The sequence below is a fragment of the Sinohyriopsis cumingii genome, chromosome 9, assembly GCF_028554795.1.
Source record: "Sinohyriopsis cumingii isolate HCF-2022 chromosome 9, ASM2855479v2, whole genome shotgun sequence".
Lineage (NCBI taxonomy): Eukaryota > Metazoa > Mollusca > Bivalvia > Unionida > Unionidae > Sinohyriopsis > Sinohyriopsis cumingii.
The window spans coordinates 93185534-93209075 of NC_142969.1; the positions used below are offsets into that span (position 1 = coordinate 93185534).

General features: G+C 35.2%; 1 protein-coding gene across 2 annotated transcripts in view; it reads left to right on the top strand.

Moving 5' to 3' along the window:
- The first annotated feature begins 274 nt into the window (after window positions 1–274).
- Window positions 275–23542, top strand: part of LOC149792258 (calcipressin-2-like) — a 62182-nt gene continuing 38914 nt past the window's right edge. For both annotated transcript variants that reach the window (XM_089970786.1, XM_089970785.1), the window contains exon 1: window positions 275–682. In XM_089970786.1, the coding sequence (XP_089826912.1) occupies window positions 467–682 (216 nt within the window). In that variant the 5' untranslated portion in view covers window positions 275–466. The remainder of the gene's footprint in view (window positions 683–23542) is intronic.

A 23542-nucleotide genomic window follows, 5' to 3' on the forward strand; every position in this document is an offset into this window, starting at 1 on the left:
TTTTAGCAATGAGTGTTTCAAACTCAAGACTGTTAAATAACTGAAATTCCATCAATAAAACAATGTCTCTATTATTTTTTTATATACTTACAACTAGGATAAGCTCTCAGCGATCTAGCTTTGGTCAGATCACCAAAAGCTATAGTCCGCGAATGGTGCCATTAACTCGCCGAGCTCATACGTTACAGAATATCCTAGCAAGGGGAGAAAACCCAATGTCGGGTGTTTCATCGCGGTCTTAGGGGAGGTAACCCATCGTGAAGTGTATGATTAAGTACGGTGACGTCTGTTAGTATGGAGGTTTCCGATTATGATGATGCATTTATCTCGCCCTGGCATATCTTGGTGTTTCGACTTCCAGAATGCAGTTGTGTATAAAATAACAAGGAAATAACTATTTAAGTATATCAGAGTTGTTCACTGTAGTGCTGCCTGTTCTACAAAAAGAAGATTCAGTTTGCAAAATATGCGTTCACAGGAAAATACCAATAACGTTAACAATATGGCGGAAGCAGACGAGTCCTCGGATAATAAAGAAAATGTAGTTAACGTGGTTGATTATCCTAACGAACGGAATGATGAAGGCTTGCATGAGTTGTTTGATGACATAAAATGTGACTTACCAGATAAGCTAATGGTTACAAACGTGGATATATCAGTATATGAGAATGACAATTCCAAGGTAGGTTCTAAAATAAGTTACGATTGTACCCGCGGGAGTCTGACGTTTTGTCCATTACAACCGATGAAAATTTCTCAAAAGACCCCCCCCCCCCCCCCCATTAAAATCCCAGTATCTGCACTATAAATATAATTATAATAAGTACTGGTATTTGTTTTTAATTTATTAAATTGTCGTGTTTTTCTCTTCTTTTTTTGTGTTAAATGCACGAAACGTTAAGCAACCGGTGATGCAACATCCAAGCTACTGCTTCCAGATTTCGAGTATTTGTTGCACAGGAAATTGAGTTGTATGGTTTGGATTGGGCTTAGTGTTTTACAGCATATCAACACATTTAAGTGATTAATAGGTGAGACAATTGATTTTGGTGATTTCCAACTGAGGCAGTTGATTTGGTGATTTATAGCTGAGGCAGTTGATTTGGTGTATTGCGGCACAGCAATACGAGTAGGTTGTTACAGTTAGGTGCCAAGGCAGTTCAGCTTCAGTTTGAAGCAAAATACCTTGCCTGAGGGCACATTATGGTAGCCATACTGTACCAATGGTATGATTTGAACTTTTTTATCAGAAATCCATTATGCTGACCACCCAGTCAGTCATGAGTCCATCAAACTAAACACTCGGGGTCCCAGGTGGCTTACTGGTCTAAAGAGCTTACCTAGTTTACTGATCATTTCCATCTCACCTCTTTTGTCATGGGTTTGAGACTCTGGCTTGGCCACTGTGGTTATGTGAGAAAGCTTGCCATTGGCTTTCCGTGGGTCAGTGATTGTTGCTAGGGTTTTCTAGTGTTCTTCTTCACCAGCTATAGTGGCTGTCATGTATAGCCCATCGTATTCTAAAAGTGGCGTTAAACCAACAACTAATCACTTAACACTATCAGTTCCCTCATGCAATTGGAGTAAGGTGCCTTTCCGAATAACAGCATTGCAGCTGAGATAGGATGATGCAATACTAGGATTCAAACCCACACCCTATATGTTGTGAGTCCACTATGCTAACCTCCATATGTTGCCTTTCAGTTTCACAGTATGCAGGAGAGTACATCTTACTTATTCATTATGCCTGAACCTGCACTGTAGATAATAGAATATAAACATATGGCAGATTTATATCAATTTATCTTAAAATTAGTACAGTGTTTATGCACTGATTGGTTGAGGAACAAAAATAAACTTACAGACAACGAAACAAATGTTTCTCATATTGTATGCATGATTACTGTAAATATAGTTAAGTATGATAAAATACTCTGCTGTTGCCAGCCAGGTTGTATGAAGTTACTACTGCATACATAGGGCCAAGAAATAAAACGTGTATTTCCTATTGCACTGGTTTTAAAATTGGGGCAGTCAGGTCTTTTTTTAACATTATATATATTTAATGTGATTTTTTTATGTGTTTTATTTAAACCTATGGGGGAAAAAGTGCTAGGGTCAGCAATGAAAAGCCAATGATCTACCAACCGGAATCACATATAGTTTTGTTTGGCTTAAACTGAACATGTACAAAGTTCCTGTTTGCAAAACAAGCATCACTTCTATCATGGCATAAATGCATTGTAGGATATGCTAAATTCAAAGAAGGAATTGTTTTCCTTTTATTCTTTTGGTTAAATATTAACTAAACATTGATCAGATACACTAAACCATTAAAAACACATTTTATTTTTGTATTCTGTCAAAATGGACACACCCATTGCCTGTGATAACAAGTAAAACAACTAAAATATCTTATTCTCCATAATTACACTTTTAGATGCATGAACATTACATTTTCATGTTGTTGGTTTGGTTGAGGCCCAGGAACTTAACACAGCATGTGCTGTAGTTGTTTTCTTAGGTGCTACTGGTATACATATGTACATGTAATAGTCACTGATCTTCTGAAATTTTTCAATCAGTTTAATCACAAACTTTAAATTCAAATTTTACATCTAGGTTATAAATTTTTATTTCAAACTTTTTCTAACTGTTAAGAATGTAAATTCAAAATGCAAAATAGAATTTTGGCAGACTAAACAATTAAGAAAACATAAAATGATGTGCAATTTGAGGTCAAGAAAATTTGCATATTTTGCTAAGTCTGGCTGTGAAACAAATGTAGATGGAAACATTTTTGATATTAAATGACAATGATTTTGTGTGCATAGAAGTTTTGTGTCCTATTTCGAGAGCAGGAATGTCTATTGAAGAATAATCTCTCTTATTAAGTTGAACAAAGTTATGGGGATTTTGGCAGAATATTTCATATCGTTTTGATAAATTGGTATGTACGATTTTTTTAAACCAAGAGTTTCTACATTGGTATTAAATGATTCTTTTGAGTTTCTTGGATTATAAGGCAACGTGTATTGTGAACAAAGTGGGAGTAAATCATTTACTTAATCTAGAGACTCGTTGCAGAAAATTTCATAAAAACTGCAGATTTTTTTGTTTCATCTTGTCCTTTCGTGAGAGTAGGCCATCCATTTTCAGAATAAAATGATCGTCAGTAAATTTTAGTCAAGAACTATTTGTTTGGTTAAAAGTAATGATGGAACATGACTATTTCTTTCCAACTTTAGCAACTATTTCCATCACCAGTCTCTACTAATGCAGCAGTGATAGCCTCATTTTGCTTTTAGTGATTGATACTATGAATGGCAACTTATCCTACATGCATATGGCAAAATGGGTCTGTTGGATTTATAGAGGTGACAAGCTGGCACTTGTATTTGAGGTGTTTGTTTTTTTTTATTTTTCAGACCTGTGTGCTAGATAGAACTGTTAAATAGTATTGTTTCAGTTATTGTATACCATATAAACGTTTACATATTTTTGTAAACACAGCAGCCTTATTAGTTCAGCATTTATGGAACAATGGGGGCAATATTTCTGATAATAAACAGCTATACCCAAAAATCGCATCAGCTGCTTTTTACTGATAGGCACAGGGAACTCAGATAGCTTTGACCATAATTTCTTTAGGTTTGACTTGTCCGTGCCCCATGATATGGCCTAGAAATGTAACACAGGCACTGCACTGCAAAACTCACTTTCACTGAAATTGTCAGATTGTATCCTGAGTCTGTCTAAAGAATTTCTGGATGGTCTTCTAGTGATCTTTCCAGGTGTTGTAGATGATGACATCATTGATATAAGTGTCATAATTATCTAGACTAGATATAATCATGTTCATTAAACATTGAAAAATACCTAGTGAACCTTTCATCCCAAATGGCATCAGTTTATATTGATAAAGTCCATCAGGGGTTGTGAATGCCAAAATTTCCTTTGTTCTTTCCATTAGTGGAATTTGCCAGAATCCTTTCAAAATGGTCAAATTTGGTGATCTATTTTGCACATCCAATTTTGTCAATGCAATTGTTGATTCTTGGCAATAGAAATGAATCAGTTTTGGTCACACTTCATTTTCCTATTATCAATGCACATATGGAAAGTATTATCAGGTTTTGGCACAAGAATACATGGTGAACTCCAGTCATGTTTATTTGGTTCTGTTAAATCGTTCTCCAGCAAATACTGAATTTCTTTTTTCGAACATTCCTGTTTATGATATTTGCAGTTTCACAGGTGTGGAATCTTCAAGTTCAGTGTAAAGGTAGATTTTATTTGTGCATGTTGGAACATCTGGAAACAAGTGCTTTTATTTGAGTAATAGCTGTTTTAGGATATTCTTATCTTGTGGCTGTAGCTGTGAAAGTTTCTTGTCCAGATTATTCAGTATTTCTGAATTTCAAAGATTGGTTACACGAAAGTCACTACACAGTACAGTTTCATTCAGTTACTAAAATCCTCGTTGTGGGACAGGTACAACTAAACTGACTGCATGACTAGCAAAGCTATCTGTATCAACATATTCCTTTTACATTTTAACACCCCAGGGTTTTTAATGATGCAGTTTAAGTCACTTACTAACTTTATAAGGATAATGTTCTCCACTTCAGATGACATTGTGAAAGCTTGTTGGTTTCAGTATAGATTTCTAAAATATGTGAAATAATAACTGAAATGTACAAAATTCCGAAACAAAGTGAATGTAAATTTCGAAAACAAAGTTTTATTTCCAGTGAAAATAATTGCTTGAATTAAAAGATTTGAAGAAATAAAATTTCCATCCCAAAAATGAAATACTGGACACTAGATATAATACAACTTGAAAGTGTTAGATCTTAAAATACAACTGAAAAATCCTTTCAGTTACAAGATTATATTTCAAGATATACAATTTACAAGGGGGGCCCCGAGTGGCCGAGTGGTCTAAAGCGCTCTTCGTTATGGATCACTGCCATCTCACCTCTGTCTGCGGCGGTTCGAGTCTAAGATTCAGCCAATGTGGGCATGTGAGAAAGCCTGCCAGTAGCTTCTCGTGGGTCGGTGGTTCTTTCCGGGGTTTTCCGGGTTCTTCCTCCACCATTAATACTGGCCGCCATGTATAGCCTATCGTGCTGAAAAATGGCGTTAAACCCCACAACAACAACAACAACAATTTACAAGATTCTCCACTTGACATGTGGTCACAATAAACATTTTCTTAAAAAAATATTATCTAATGGAAAATAACCGTCTAGAATGATCCTGATGTTTACAAAATAAAAAGGGGCCCGAGTGGCAAAGTGGTCTAAAGCACTCACCATTACGGTTCATTGCCATCACACCTCTGCGTGGGTTCGAGTCTCAGCTTTGGTCAATGTGGGTATGTGAGAAAGCATACCAGTAGCTTTTCTTGGGCCAGTGGTTCTTTCGGGGGTTTTCCCAGGTTCTTCCTCTGCTATTTATACTGGCTGCCATGTATATAGCCTATCTTGTGCTGAAAAATGGCATTAAACCCTACAGCAGCAGCAACAACAACAACAAAATAAAAACCAGAATCTGGACTTTGTAAAATACATTAAGGAAATTTCAAAACCTAGACCTAAACCCAAATAAATATATTTACTTCTAATAATAATAATACTGATTATAAACTCATACACATTGAGAATAATTTAGCTATGTATTATTTGTTTACACAGAATAAAATAAAATAAAGTAAATTCAGGTCAAGCAGAAATGAACTCAATTTTGGACAAGGTCACGTCCAACATACAATGTTACATTACAGCAGCATGTAATGAAGGGAAAAAAATTAAGATACAAACAATGCAAATTAAATAAAATATACATAACACTCTATAGTCTTAAGCTAAGTAACAGAAAAGAATGAAAACTACAAAGTTTTTAACATTCAACAAGTAATTTATTTTCCGAAAGTACTAAATGAAAATTTATAAAGAGTTTACAGCATTGTCAATTGAATCTCCATTAGCTCTGCAAGTTTTATCACAAGTCCAAATGTATAAAGTTCCAACTGAATCCAGTGGTATTCCAAATAAGATCCAATATTGAATATGTTGATGTGTCTGTAGTTTAAAATGTGTTACATGTAGTATGTTAGTGGTCTAGAGTGTTGAGATGTGCCAAGTCTTTTAATGAATCATATTAACATAACATTTGTCTGAATTCATTATTGTTTTAAGTTAACATCTCTAAAAATATTAAGCACTTTGTAATTCCAGTGAATAATAATTCTAATAAATTATTTCGACCTAAATGAAATATTCAACACAACAATACAAATGGTTCTGCTTCAGATGTTATCACATGTAAACAACATTACATAAAAAAACTATTTGAAAAAAGCAAAACCAGGATTATGGTCAAAAGTTCATTTCTAGAAAATTCTATATTGTACACAAGATAAAATCTGTTACAAAAATTATAATAAAGAATGCAATAAACTTAGGTTGATCAGGTTTTTTTTCCATGTGAATTCCAATGTCCCAGACTCAGATTAGGATAAACATGTTTATATCAATAATAATCTGCATATTTAGTCCACATTCATAAAGAAATGTTAACTATCTACACGTATTATGTTGTTTACAAAATAAATTAATTTTGGACAAGGTGAATCACAAGTTACAATTATACATAACATATAATCAATGAGGAAAAACTAACAAACAATGCAAACTAAATATACACAACACAGGGTCATTTCCGAATGGTCTAAAGTGCTCTCCGTTACGGATTACTGCCATCTCACCTCTGTCTGTGTGAGTTTGAGTCTTGGATTCGACTAATGTGGGTATGAGAGAAAGCTTGCCTGTAGCTTCTCATGGGTCGGTGGTTCTTTCTGGGGTTTTCCTGGGTTCTTCCTCCACCATTAATACTGGCCACCATGTATAACCTATCATATGCTGAAAAATGGCATTAAACCCTACAACAATAACAACAAGGTCATTTCTGAGACAAGAAAGAAAATTTACTTCTAGAGTCATTGTGTTTAATTGATACGAGCCAGTGTATGACAGTTTAATGAAGGAAGAATTATGTCATACTTCACTTCCAAAAGTTTTTAAAAATAAAACTCATAAGTATTTTTAGTTTCATTTACAAAATCACTGATGGGTAACCACCTTGGCATTCATTGGTATTAATACATTTCACACTTAACAGGTACTCAGTGGTTTTCTTATCCAGACTTTCCCTTGAATAATATTATTGTTGAAAAGAAAGGAGAATGTTTTCTTATTCAATATTAGAATGTGTTAGTGAAACAACAACCACACTCAGTCTGTAAAAAATATCAAAATTCATTTTTTCTGTAGCTGGTTTTCAAAGTTCCTAAGATGACAAAAAGTCGTATCGGAGTTTGGTTGAATTTTACCCGATCATTATATAGCAAATATTCCCCAGTCGTTTGAGAGTCTGGTTGAGATATAGCAAAGATCACAAAAGTCATATGACTGTAAAGTTCACATATTCAGCCTCAAATAATCAGTTAGCCAACCCACCCCAAAACATGGTCACATTTTTGTTTGGATTCTTCATAGACCTGATGATAATATTTTGCAGTCTTTACTGATGTCCCATGAACTTGCATTAGATCGCCTTAGCACGATATACCATCTCAATGTGTCAGTACCTAACCCTCCATCTCTGTTTGCTACAGAGAGAAACCTCCATAAGATAAATAAAACCCAAGTAAACCATCCTAGCAAACCTAACAACCTGGTTATCTCCCTCAGCAATACAACCTGAGAAGTGCTTGTTTTTATTGCTTAACAAACATGCCCCAGTAACCAAGTGCTTAGTATCAATTCAAAAGTGTTCTTGATTTTATAGTAGTGTTAGGGACTAGTTTTACACTACTTATGTGTATTTAATTTGCATTGTTTGTTAGTTTTTTTAATATTCATTCCATGCTATGGATAATTGTATTTTGGACTAAACCTATCCAAAGTCAATTCCATTTTCTTCCATTAGGTAATAGTTTTTTTAAAATTTATTATAAAATCCTAATTATATCCTGAGGTCAAGTAGAGGACTATATAATATTGTATATAATCTTTTTATCTAGAAATTATTTATTCGTGCTGTAAGATCTGAGCAAAATCAGTTTTATTATTGTTGTGTCCATTGTTTCATTTGTGCTGGAATTTATTAAAATTATTTGATTGAATTTATTCTTCTCTGGAAATACAAAGTGCTAAAAAAATAACATTCTTGGAAAAAGAAACTTGGATTTATAGTGAAATTCAAATAAGGATACCTTCTTTGATTGTATTAGATAGTGTTGTTCTGATTATTGATTATAATCAATAATCAGTTGGTTGAGCAAACCAATAAGATAATCAGTTGTGAACTCCATAATTGATTGTGTGTAAAGAGAGACTACTTTTTAGTTTTATGCAAAGCACAGAGGTTAATAAATTCCCAGCCACTAACGTTGACCTGAAATTTATTAATTTCCTTTACAACTACAAATATGCAACCATAGGATATTTCATAGGTGCATAATGTCATAATTAGGAACGTATAGTCATTATTACATGATTAAGTTGTTAAATTGTTAAGTTAATAAATTTAAACACATTTTGATGATTTGTTTCAGCTTAAATGCAACATCACTTGTAGTATTTGTAAACAATGACAAACAAGAAAACCGTGTCCTTCTATAATTAATAGACACATCCCATGATTGAAAGGACTTTGGCGGATTGTAGCTGTATTTCAGTTACATATGACTGATCAGCCATAAAAAGTTGTGTTAATTTAACAAAGTTGTACAACAAAAATAACACCCAACACAACATACAAAAATGTAATATTATTTTCAGGTTAAAGTATACATGTCATTAAAAGAGATTACTGCTGTAGATTGACTCTTGATCAATGAAATAACTATAACAAACAAAAATTAATATTTGCTCTTAGTAACCAATTATAATCAATTATCAGTTGTTAAATGGAACCAATTATCGATTATGAATTTCTGACCAATTCCCATCTCTAGTATTGCATGTACATATTGTGATTCAGCAAAAGACTGTTGGTACATCATTATGACACAGGCTATCACAGGCACTTAAGCCTTTCCAGCATTGGATTATTTTGGAATACCACTAAAGTTTATTCAGAACTTTAATCTTTAGGACATGTGTTAGAAATTCAAGGATTATTCAGAATTTATTTTGAAATATTTTAAGTTTGTTAAACATTTTTCACTTCGCATTCTTGGGAAATAACTTTGTTGAATTTTACAAAACTTGTTGGTTTTTGATCTTTTGTGTATTCAGTTTGAGACTGTAGAGTTGTAATACACTGCTAATAGAGAACGCTACAACAGTGAGAGGTTTAGCTTGCCACCAGCCTTACTATTCATAAGCATATATGAAGTTGTTAAGAAGAATGTTACATAGTTCATGCAGCCTACTACAGTACTAAGATCACTGAAAGCTTCAGTTGCAAAGAGCTCTTCTAAATTACATACAAACTAATTACAGGGAATAAATGTACACCACTTCTAATGACTGTCTCCCTGGTCGACCTTCTGGACCTGTTTGCAAATTTCTTCTTTGATAAAGTTCAGCCCATTAGAGATAAGGTTGGCAACACAAATTCAGCTGACTCATTGTCACCATATAGTTGTGATACCTAATATACATGGCAACTTTTAAAAGCATTTGAACCTGTCTATATGGATTTGATACAATGCAATGAAGAGCACCCCAAAGGAACTTCTGATTCCAACATCACTGTTACTTGAGTGCTTAGATTCAATATTGCCTTCACAGATGTTTTAAATACTTTTCTCTTTTCAGGTGAATTCCTATCATTTTTCAGAATTGACATGTAAAGTGTCTGCTGAAGAAACTGATGTTTGACCATAATGATTTAAATAACTACAACCCTGTTTCTAACCTCTCATTCATGCCAAAATCTGAGAAGATATTGTTCTATCTCAACTTATATCTCATCTGACTTCAAATAGTCCTTTTGGCAAAATACAGTTTGAATATCACCCTCACCATAGTACTGAAACTGCTCCTCTGCAAGTAGGTAATGACCTTCTCACCCTCCTTAATTTGTCTGCAGCATTTGACACAGTGGACCATGATGTATTACTTCATCATCTTCAGCATATAATTGGTATTCATGATACAACCGTACTACTTAGTCAACAGGACACAAATTTGTCATAAATGGAAAACATTCCAGCCCAGCTGATATGCATTTGGGTTTAGTGTTCCACAAGGCCCAGTTCTTGGCCCATTCATTCGGTTCACTCAGCCACTTATTTGTCATTGATGGACATCTGGTGTGTCACCAGTTGTACACTGATGACACTCAAATATATAAATATCGCTGCCTCACAGAAATGAGTCTACCATCCAAGGCAAGGTGAAGTCATGGATGACATGTAACAAGCAGGAACATTGATCAGCAACATGCACACATCTCGAGGAATAAATTTGTTGCAACACACATTTGATACAGCAGAAGATATGTCTGTATAGGTTTTATATTGATAGATGTCAGCTTTGCAAAATGTACAGATGACCACACCTGCAGATTTTTCATTGTTTTTGCTAATTTGTGATGGATTCAGGAATTGTGCAGATCTTAACCTTTGTAGAATTAATGTTGGTTGCATTGATTTTGTCTCAGAAAACAATGGTATCAAGCCCTGAAAAATGATTATTACATTGATCTTCAACTGAGTGATAGCTTTGTATGTATAGCATGCTAGTCTGCTTGTAAATATATGTCATGATTTAAGGAAGACACTATTAGTACAGTTGTTTATACAAATTTACTGCAAGTTTCATTATGTAAAACACTTAAATGTTATTGTGTAACAAAATCTTTGATTTTAAATTTGCAGATTTCTTCTTATTTGAACAAAAGTTTGTTTTAAAATTCATTTGGTCATCCAAAAATGTGCATCATCAAAAAAATACATTTTTGGTATAAATTCAACAAATTTGTTGTCCAGAAAGTACAGTGCATTTGTTTCCCTCTTCTTGTATTCTCCCTTCTTCTTTCCTCCTGCACCCCTTTATATGCCTCTATTGCTTTTCTCCTTCTCTTGCACCCTTCCTGCGCTACTTCTTGCACTCTTCTTTCTGCACTCCTTCTGTACTAATTCTTGTACTTCCTTCTTCGCTCTCTTGGAAGTTTAGTGCCGTCTCTTACATGCATCCTGGGAGCTTCCTGAAGAAAATATAAGGGATGTATATCATGTTCTCCCTATAAACATCCTCATAATCTATCACTCTCTCATGAACTTCTCATTAGACAAATGGCAATCACTTTTATCAGGCTCTTCTCATACACTGACATATCTCATTCCATACATGTCTTGCTCTGAATATAAATATTTTTACTTCCGAAGTTCCATAACACACGCACACCATAAAAATTTTATATTCTGACACAACAGTCTACTGTTGTTACAGTAATCGTTCAAATTGCCTGTGTCCTACGAGTATAGGATGATACATAGAAATACATGAATACATATGCATAGAAATACGTGAATGCATATGCATACAAATCCACTGTCTACTTCACATAATTCTTTAGACTACATTCTAATAAATGTAATTACACAACCCAAATCAATTTTCTAATAGATTCAACTATAAACAATGATGTAATATTATCTAATAATTGAACAATATGTTCCATGTCATAATAAGATTACTATATGTTGTAATACACAATCTGTCAAATTCCAATCTATTCAAATTAACACATGCAGGGCCTCCCTTGGAAATATTTTTCTATGTGCCATGAAATTAGCCAAATTAAAAAATTTGGAGCCACTTTTCAGCCATAGTAGCCATTTTATTCAATGATGCAGAGACTTAAATATATGCATAATGTTATATTGGCCCTATTTTTAATCTATATAAATATGACATTTAAACAGTTTTAACATGTTTTTCATACATTTCAAAGCACAAGAATAATTATTAATATAACAATACCAATTTATATACACTTGAAGTTCAATGTATAGCATATGAAAAGCAAGAATGAATAAGAATGTTTCTTTGTAACTGATAATACAAAATACTGCTTAGTCTTTATGAACAATCTCACTGACACTTCATCAGTATCCACCTCATTTTTCCATCAGACCATTTCTTAAATGCCTTCCAGAAATCAGAATTTTCAACACTGGGCCCATCAATAGAAATTCTCATTAAATTTTTCAGGATAGATATATCCAAAGAATTTTTTAAGTTTGTTTTGATCAGATTCTGGCGACTGATCCCCCTCTCATAGTCTGCAGTAGAAACAGGGGCAACAAGTAGCCTGGTAGCTGTATTCTTTGTGCCTGATACAGATGTGTTTTATAAAGTAAATTTGTAATTTTTCATCGATATAAGCGACTCAGGCCCATTACAGTCAATGACTGGCATCCTTGAAGTGGCATCCTGTGTTACTCAGTTAAGTTCAGACCACAAAGCATGTCATCTATGTAAATGATCCCTAAAACACTAAGCAGTCCCAAGTGCATCTCACACTCTCAGTTTCCAATAAACATATCAACATGAGCAAATGACACCGAATTTTTTTGCCAACCTGTTCAGCAGTAGAGTATATCCTTATTTGCTGCTATCAAATTTAATTGCTTCTCAGAACCAACTGATAGCTTGCAATTAGTTGTTATCATGTTCTAATAACATCTTATTCGCCACACCACAACCTTCAATTTCTACCACACATCATTTGTACTAGTCCAAACCACACTCACACTGGAACAAAGGTCAGTCCATTTTTTTTTGCCTCTACCGCCCTCCTCCTAGTAGAAAAAAACAAGCTGACTGAATCTCTCTTTTTGGAGCAGTTTCCAAATCTTCTGGAGTATGGAAGTTCAATAGGTGGCAACCTGATTATTCTTGGAGATTTTGACTGTCCTAGAAACCCATATACTGTACATCAAAACTCCTAGATTCCATTCATGTTTTCAATCTCAAACCGTTAACCAACCCACCCATAAACATGGTCACATTTTAGACTGGATTCTTCATAGACCTGATGATAATATTCTACAGTCCTCCCAGGTGTCCCATGAACTTGCATCAGATCACCTCTGCATTATATGCCATCTTGACATATCAGTCCCTAAACCTCCACCTTTATTTGCTACTAAGAGAAACCTCCATATGATAAATAGAACCAAACGAATGCATTACATCCAAACAAACCTAACAACTTGCTTACCTCTTACAGCAGAACAACTCGATAGCTGCCTGCATTCATTACATGACAAACATGCCCCAGCAACCAAGCGCAGAGTATCAATTCAAAAGTTTTCTCCGTGGTATAGCAGTGTTAGGGACCAGCTTTACACTGTTAAAAGAAACTGCTATAAAGCTGAGAGGCTTTGGCTTTCCACCAGACTCACTGTTTATAAGCAAATCTATGAAGCCGCTAAGAAGAACATCACATAGTTCACACAGCGAAATCATCCCACTAGAGTACTAAGATCACAGAAGTTCAAGCTGCAAAGAACTCTTTGAGATTACTAATAAGCAAATGTCAAGGAACAAATGTGCACCAGTTCCAACTACCTTCTCTCCAGTCGACCTTCCCAACCTGTTTGCAGATATCTTCCGTGACAAAGTACAAACCATTGGAGATAAGCTTGATAACAATTGACTCGTCACCATACCCTTGCATTACAGAATTTCAGCGGCAACCGTTAGCAGTATTTGATTTAGTGCGTACAATAGTGATGAAGAGTGCACCAAAGTCATGGGAACTTGATCCAATTCCAACATCACTGCTGCTTGAGTGCTTAGATCCAATATTGCCTTCACTAACTGATGTCATTAATAACTCTCTATCATCTGGGGAATTCCCATAATTTATCAAAACGGCCATTGTAAAGTCTCTGCTGAAGAAACCAACACCTGACCATAATGATTTAAAGAACTACTACCCAGTCTGTAATCTCGCATTCATATAAAAAATCTTAGAAAAAGTTTTTCTATCCCAACTTGTATCTCATCTGAATTCAAACAGTCTTTTTAGCAATGTACAGTCTGCATATTGCCCTATTTTGACTGCAAGAAAAAACTTAAAGACCTAATAATGTTCCCTGCCTTAAATAATTTTCAGCATGTTTTATGCTTTCTAACTTCATGGTGTTTGTTTTTTGTAATCATATCACTATATGTTTTTATTATGTTTTAGGTGTTGTCTAATGTTGTAAAGTGTTTAGAGCTTCTAAAGATTAGGTACTATACAAAGTCCTCATTATTATTAGTAGTATTATTATCTACCGACATGATCCACTGAATGCCACAGATAGTGAAAACATGTATTAAGTGACCCAAGTCACTTATATCAATGAAAAATTAAAAATTTACTTTATAAAAATTTGTCACCAGCAACTTTCACATCAGTAATATGTATTGCCACATTCAAATTCTAAGCCATCTGTCATAAACCTTATATAGCCATTAGCCAGCAAGAAAGTTAAATTCATGGCCATATAGATGGATAAATTCTATTTCCTAGATATTATCATTATTATTATTATTATTATATGTTCATTTTTGTCTCGTTAACTTTACATTGTCAGAATAGTGCAATATTTTATGATATTGCACACCTTCATATTGCACTCATGTGCATGACACGTGTGCCCAATAGTGTATAAGGAACTACTTTGTAAACAAAACATGTACACTCTAGTAGTAGATGCTTTACGTTTTGGTTGATTAAATTTTTTTCTGAATGAACTAAAGCAGAAGTTTCATGGTCTGCCACATATGAGTTGCTTTGCAATATTCCACATTAACTTTTTGATACAAATTTAGGCTAGCAATAGATGCCAGAGAAGTCATAACATTGCTGGCTCCCTGCAGATAACATGCAAGTGACAAGGCAAGACTTGTTTTCTTTGGTTGGTAATAAGAATGGCAAAAAATATACTTGCAATTTTACATCCTGAATTTAATCAAAATGTACATTCATATTTCTCCAAATCCAAATTACATGAGCTATGTCATGGGTTGTAAAGCTTGATTACACATTTTAAAATTGTACTGTAATTTTGGCTACTGGTACATTCCAGGTGCAATTACATCCTCCCTACTGCACTACAAATTAAATGAACATTATATTCCATAGCGTCTTTTTGATAATTTAAATTGAAAGACTTCATATTTTTCCCACATTATGACTCCAAACATTCAATGACAGAACAGAAACACTTGTAGATGCCAGCACTCTGCTCCCTCACTGCTGAAATCAGATGTACTTCATGTAGACTTGACACAGATAAATCCAGTCATTATCATGAAATTTAGCAAACTTTACAAAAATATATATTCATTTCAGACTGAATGGAAAAGTTGTTGCTATGCACATTCATTCACATATTACTCTAAATATAAAATTTTCACTAGACCAAAATGCCATTTTCTTTCGAAAGTGATATCTAGAGTGCGACTAAGTTCAAATTTAGCTGGGCAGAGTTATGTACACATTAATATTGTTGTTGTGTACTGATGAATCTGCGCTTGTGTATTTACTTTGGAATACAGCATAAATTCAGTTACTTTGTTTCTTGTAGTGTATTTTTGTTTATGTAATTAAGCCAGGCAGAATAAGAAAATGAGCATATAATAAAAAGGTTATTGCATTTGTATGGGAAAATATGAACTCATTTTCTCTGATAGATATACATGTACTGCACTTCCAAGGTCATGCCGTATATCTATCTGAAAATGAACTAATTAAGCTTTAGGTAGAATAAAAACTCATTTTGTCGGATGGATGTAGTGCACTCTCAAGGTCATGCAGTATATCCATCTGAAAAACTCGTTCATATTTTCCCATACAAATAATGTAACCTATAATTATTATTTTGTTAGCAACAATAGTTTCAAGTCTTTCCCAACTTTGACGAGGTCATGTGGAATTCTGTTTACTCTCTGTATTTTATTGCCAATATCCCTCTACTCCAGTATTGAACAAACACCAAGTGTTCGCAATATTTTTAGCTATCCTACTAAACTGTCAGTCCGTGAGGTTTTGATATTCCTCTTAGCAAGTACTGAGCAAGCAAATTATTAGGTACCCTGCCTCATTTTATCACTCATTTCATTGCATTGACATTCTGAACGAGTGTTGGATAAAGCTGTTTTAATACCTTATTTCCGCGTTGTAAAGAGGTCATGCTAATATGAACCGTGTGCATGTTGGTGCATGATACATTTGTGGATCAGAATTTGTCCCCTTTTATTATTCTGATGATTTGAAGTGAACTGCATTGACCAGTGACAGTGTATTATGTGCCAGCAGATCTGAGTCTACATCATCGGCAGTTGTATGTGTTGGAAATAATGGACTGTAATACTTGGACACAAATCATATCAACCATCATCATTGATTACAAAATATTTGAATGTGACTCCAAGATTTGAGAACTTTGTGGTCAGTTGATATCTAATATGGAGCTCTGATATGTATATTAATATATTTACAGATATTTTTATATATTAAAAAATAAACTAAAGGTTCTGTTAACAACATGAAGAGAGAGAGAGAGTAGGTTGTTGGCAGTTGCTAAATGCAAGACAAGTTATTCTTAAAAGTGAATTTTATCATTTAAAATTAACCATGATTAGGAAAAGATGTAAAATTGTATGATGAGAATAACATAATAGAACCGAATAAATAGTGAATAACAAGGATTACAGAGTGGATTTGAACTGTCACAACACCATGAATATTGAATATTGAGAACTACTGATTTCATTATTAGCTAAAATCAAATGAACGTAGTTTTCCAAATTTGAGATAGAGATACCCCTGTATATAAAACTGCCAATGACAGGCAACTATATGACTTCTTATATGACTGTATTTTTTTAAAGGTACATTAAGCAGTCTTGTATATTGGACAATAAACTTTATTTTTATTTTGAAGAATTGAAAAATTATACATGATTTGAAGTACATTTGATATGGCTGGGTGGAGTGTTTTGTGGCGCAGTAACACATGAAATCTAGGTTATTTTAGCATGACTAAACTGAAGATGGTTGGCTCAAGTTAAGGTCTCTCTCTAAGTTGTGTTACATAACATTGCCAGCACATGTTGACAGTAGGCATCACCATTACTAGTTAAGGGCTCAGCACAGTTCTCATTTCAGTGGAAATTCTGTGTTTTCTGTTCTGTTCTTTATATTAAATAGCAGTGGGTCTCCTTTGGAATTTGATTGTGCATATCTCATTGGTCTGCTTGACCTTTCTAACAAAAGGATAAATTTATGCTGCTTTAAAGTAGCATCCCATGAAGTCAGTGCATAAATTGGTTCAGATATCCTGGAACTAAAGTAAAAACATGATTGATTGCTACTTTGTATTGATCATCGTGTAAAATTAGTAGGCTACGTTGTTTAAACCATTTGAAATGATTGCCATCTATACTCCTTTATAAGACGAGTCCAACTGCAAATTGGAAATACCCAGATCTGTCATCACATAATGCTATGTTAGGAATAATCAGTAGAACAAGCAACATAGACCCTGATTTGCAGTTGTATTATGCTACAGCAGATAAGGATCTGCTTTGTTTGGAGTTTGACATGACTTGTAAGCGAGTATAGATGGTACTAAGTTTTGACATTGGCAATAAAGGCTAGTACAAGTCATGCATAGAAATAGACCTCTTTTAAAAAAGAACATGTTTTGAATATACAATACTCTTGACATTATTTGTATTTAAAAGGCAGATATAAAATGAACATAAAGATGATTCTTATGTTGCCACCCACTGTGACACTTAAGCACAGAGTGAGCCTTGATGAGAATAACTGCCCCATTGCAGTAGGTGAAGTAAAAAATTGCATCAGCTGTACTGAGCACTGTAGCTGGTTCTCTGTGAAAATGATTCTTATCTAACCTCCAATCTGAAAAATATTGTTATTGTTACTCCTTGTGGAAGAACAAGGTATTGGGTTTTTCACTACAGCATGTCTTGTAATATGTAACACATTAACCCCTGGATTTTTTTTTCTTTTCTCACCTGAAATTCAAGTAGGAAACACATTTTGAAAGCTATTTCTGAATACATCCTAAGACATCAACTTCCAGGTAATTTTCCAATAACCTAATGCCTAGTTGTGTTAGAAACATTGTTTTTCATTGGCTGTTTGACTTGTACATGACCAGAAGGGTAACAGTTGGAGGTGTTTTTTTGTTGTATTTTTTTGCTTAATGGACCCATTATTATCGTTATGAGACCATTCTTTATTCCAAATGCCCATCTTATCCTACTTTTTGCAAAGGTTCATCTTTGTGTTTGCAGTTCATACTGGTCTGTCTTAGATCTGAGACCAAAAAGTCTAAACTCCGGACACTAAATTGGATTCCGATCACGGGAGAACTTTGGGTGGAAAAAAATTGGGTAAAAATAATGAGGTTTTTCCTTCTGTATTTTGTAGTGCAACTAGAACTTCCAGTTTATTTGGTATCATTGTAGATCTACATCTGTCTACCTTTCTATAATACCACCCACTTTAGTGTATCATGCATGACCTTGATGCTACAGAGCTTGGTAGTAGGCTACTACCTCCTGCCACATTATCTCATCGCCAGGGGTGAATATGTTAACTGGTTCTGCATGATGCAGACTTCACCACCAAAATGTCCACACCTTGAAGAAGTTTTGAAAACCACTTGTGTTTAATTTTGCGTTTATCCAAAGATCATTGCTTGCATTTTTTTAATTCTTTAAGAGTATGAGCTTGGTGACTTGTACATATACAAATGAATTTTAACCAGTCGTTGTGTTAACTTGCATTCCATTAAACTAATTGATACTCAGCACTCTGCTGCCCATATAAAATATGTTTCCTACTGCACTGGTTTAAAATTATGGTAGGTAGGTAGGGTTTTTATTATCATATTGTTATGTATATTTAATTTACGTTGTTTATTTGGTTTATTTTTAAATGCTATGGGTTATGCAAAATTGTATTTTGTAGCTGACTTTGTCCAAAGTCAAATTCACTGTCCACCTGACCAGAATCATTGATTTTGTTTTAATTCTGTAAATAGCTATTACAAAGATAATATTTTGTCTTTGAGAGTGGGTTTAATGTTAGTATCATTATCAGTAGAACTTAAAGTAATTGATAGCGCTGTGACTGGAAAATTGTTATGGCTACATAAAAAAAACCCAAGAAATTTGTGTTTACCATGTTCTTTATTATAGTTTTAGTAGCAGAACTTCTAATTGTAACTAAGATTTTTCCCCACCTCCTGTGGTAGATTTGACTTGACTTTTTACCATCATTCATAAGTCAATAGGCAGAAATCCTATACACTTGTATTTTTATATATTTTCTTTATTACACCAGTATTTTAGGAAGCATGTATTTTTGTTGTTGTTGTTATAGGATTTAATGCCATTTTTCAGCAGAAGATAGGCTGTACATGGCAGCCAGTAATAATGGTGGAGGACAAACCCTGGAAAACCGCAGAAAGAACCACCAACCCATGAGAAGCTACCAGCAAGCTTTCTCACATATCCACATTTGCCGAGCCCGAGGCTCGAACCCATGCAGACAGAAGTGAGATGGCAGTGATCTGTGACGCAGAGCGTTTTAGACCACTTGGCCACTCAGGGCTCTAGGAAGCCTATTTTCATCAGATTCTTTTTTCAAGAATAAGTAATATTAAAATGCATATTGTACAGTTTCAACAACAGCTCTGGTAGCCTACTGGTAAGAAAGTCTGCCTCAGATAATAATGATAATAATAATGAGGACTTTGTATAGCACCTAATCTTTAGAAGCTCTAAGTGCAATTAGACAACATCTATAACATAAAAAACATATAATGATATGATTACAAAAAACAAACACGATGAAATTAGAAAATATAAAAAAACATGCTGAGAATATTTAAGGTAGGAAACTATTAGGTCTTTAAGTTTGTTCTTGCAGTTGAAATAAGTGAGTTTTGAGAGCCCTCTTGAATGTGATAACTGTGTCTTTGTGTCTAAGTTCAGTGGGCAATTCATTCCACATTGCTGGGCCCTGGTATGCAAAAGAATGCTGTCCATATGACTTTGTTTTCATAGTGGGAATAATGAGTATACAATTGTCAGAAGAGGAGCATAAGTATCTTGCTGGTGTCTAGACATGGGTGAGATCGGATAGGTATGTTGGACTGGAGTCTGTCAGTGAAACATAGCACAGAGAACAAATTTTGTTTTGATTCTGGATTGAATGGATAGCCAGTGTAGGGTAGAGAGCAGCGGGGAGGTGTGCTCTGGTTGTGGAACTCTAAGTATGATCCAAGCAGCTGTGTTTTGAAGTTTCTGGAGTAGATATTGAGATGAACCAGACAGAATTGAGTTACACTAGTCCAATCTTGAAAGTACTAATGAACACACAAGTGTTTTAGTGGCATTAATTGAAAGATATTTGCAAATGGAGCTGATGCATCTCAGCTCAAGATATGCAGCCATGCATATGTTCATGACGTGTTGGTGCAATGTGAGAGTAGTGTCCAGAGTAACACCTAGGATTTGTACTGACTGTGTGAATTTTATGTTGGTGTTGTTGATATTTTTTGTTTGAGGTAAAGGATGTGAATGAGAAAGTCTTTTTGTTGTGACCAAAATGGCCTCAGTTTTATTATCATTCATTTGCAGCTTGTTACATGTCATCCATGATTTCACATGAGAAATGCACCTTTCTACACCTTGGATGGTAGCATCAACTTCAGTTGGGTGGCTAGATTTGTATTTTTGAGTATCGTCAGTGTACAATTGGTGAGACACTGGATGATGATCTGTGACACTTGAGAGCAGCTGAGTGTATAGAATGAAAAGAACAGATCCAAGAAAAGACCCCTGTGGACCACCACAACATAGATTAACTGGGCTGGAGTGTATTCCATTTGCAGACACAATTTGTGTCCTGTTGACTGAGTAGGACTTGAACCACAGTAAGACTGTATCATGAATGCCAAATACATGCTGGAGACGGTGAAGTAATATATCATGGTCTTATTGTGTCAAATGCTGCAGATAAATCAAGGAGGTTGAGGACTGTAATCTTTCTGCTATCCAAAGCAGAGAGAATGTCATTACTACTACTAGAAGAGTAGTTTCAGTACTGTGGTAAGGGCGATATGCAGACTGTACATCGTTAAAAAGACTGTTTGAATTCAGATGACATACAAGCTGCTATAGACCAACCTTTTTTAAGATTTTTTATATGAATGGGAGATTAGAAACCGTGCGGTAGTTCTTTAAATCGTTATGGTCTGGTGTTGGTTTCTTCAGCAGAGGCTTTGCAATTTTAGTTTTTAAAAATGATGGGAATTCTCCAGATGAGACAGAGGTATTAATAACAGCAGTTAGCGAAGGCAATATTGGATCTAAGCACTCAAGCAGCAGTGATGTTGGAATTGGATCAAGTTCCCATGACTTTTAGTGCACTCTTCATCACGATTGTACGTAATGAAATCCACAGAGACAGGTTCAAATGCTGCTAATGGTTCTGTATCCCAACTGTATGGTGACGATGAGTCAATTGATATTGTGTTGTCAAGCTTATCTCTAATGGTTTTTACTTTGTCACATAAGAAATTAATTTGCAAACAGGTCCATTAGGTCAACTATAGAGAAGGTAGTTGGAAGTGGTGTACATTTGTTCCTTGACATTAGCTTTTTAGTAATCTTGAAAAGCTCTTTGCAACTGGAACTTTCCATGATCTTAGTAGTGTAGTGGGCTGAATTCGCTGCATGGACTATATTTGTGACCTTCTTAGCGACTTCATAGATTTGCTTATGAATAGTGAGTCTGGTGGAAAGCCAGAGCCTCTCAGCTTTACGGCGGTCTCTTTTAGCAGTGCGAAGCTGGTTCCTAACACTGCTATACCATGGAGAACACTTTTGAATTGATACTCTGCACTTGGTAGCTGGGGCATGTTTGTCAAGTAATGAACGCAGACAGTTATCGAGTTGTTCTGCGGTAGGAGGTAAGCAAGTTGTTAGGTTAGCATGGATGTCGTGCATTAATTTGGTTCTATTTATCATACAGAGGTTTCTCTTAGTAGCAGATAAATGTGGAGGGTTAGGGACTGATATGTCAAGATGGCATAAAATGCAGAGGTGATCTGATGCAAGGTCATGGGATACCAGGGAGGACCGTAGAATGTTATCATCAGGTCTATGAAGAATCCAGTTTAAAATGTGACCATGTTTATGGGTGGGTTGGTTAACTGACTGTTTGAGGTTGAAAACATTAATGGAATCATGGAGTTTTGATGTATTTGAGTTTCCGGGACAGTCAGAGTGAAAGTTGAAATCTCCAAGAACAATTTGGTTGCCACCTATTGAATTTCCATAGTCCAGGAGATTCGGAAACTGCTCCAAAAAGAGAGAGTCAGCGAGCTTGTTGTTTCTACTAGGAGGAGGGCGGTATAGGCAGAAAAAATGGACTGACCTTTACTCCAGTGTGAGTGTGGTTTGGACTAGTTCAAACGATGTGTGGTCGAAATTGAATGTTGTGGTGTAGTTCAGATGTTTTATCATGGAGTTCTTTGTGATGACAGCAATTCCACCTCTGCGAGAATTACGGGGGATCGACTTGATGGAGTAACCAGTGGGTGTTAGATCCGCACACTTGGGCTCATCGCCTGATGTTTTTAGCCATGTTTCTGTCAATAATAATATGTCAACATTTTCGTCGTTGATAAAATTAACTATTTTTGTGCGTTTTTCTGGTGGTCCTACCGACTGGGCATTGAATAATGCAATGCGCAGAGGTATTTCTTGGATAGTTGACATAAAGGTTGACGAATTAATTGGGCTGAACTTTCCATGATTTCATTACTGTAGTCGGCTGATTTCACTGCATGGACTATGTTTGTGACGTTCTTCTTAGTGGCTTCATAGATTTGCTTATGAACAGTGAGTCTGGTGGAAAGCCAGAGCCTCTCAGCTTTACGGCGGTCTCTTTTAGCAGTGCAAAGCTGGTCCCTAACACTGCTATACCATGGAGAACACTTTTGAATTGATACTCTGCACTTGGTGGCTGGGGCATGTTTGTCGAGCAATGAACACATTCTGTTATCGAGTTGTTCAGCTGTAGGAGGTAAGCAAGTTGTTAGGTTTGCTTGGATGTCATGCATTAGTTTAGTTCTATTTATCATATGGAGGTTTCTCTTAGTAGCAAATAAAGGTGGAGGGTTAGGGACTGATACGTCAAGATGGCATATAATGCAGTATGTCACAGGCTTGAACTCGGCTGAGTCATACCAAAGACTTATAAATATGGTACTAGCAGCTGCCTCACTTGGTGCTCAGCATTAAGATGTTAGGGCTAGGACTGGTCTGCCTGGTATCAGGATAATAAGACTGGGTGGGACATCATGCTAACATGTCTGTGGCATGATGCCCTAGTGCTAGACATCACTATAAACTGTCACACTGCAGACATGGTAGTGATATGACTGATTTTTTTTATAAAGCTATGTTAA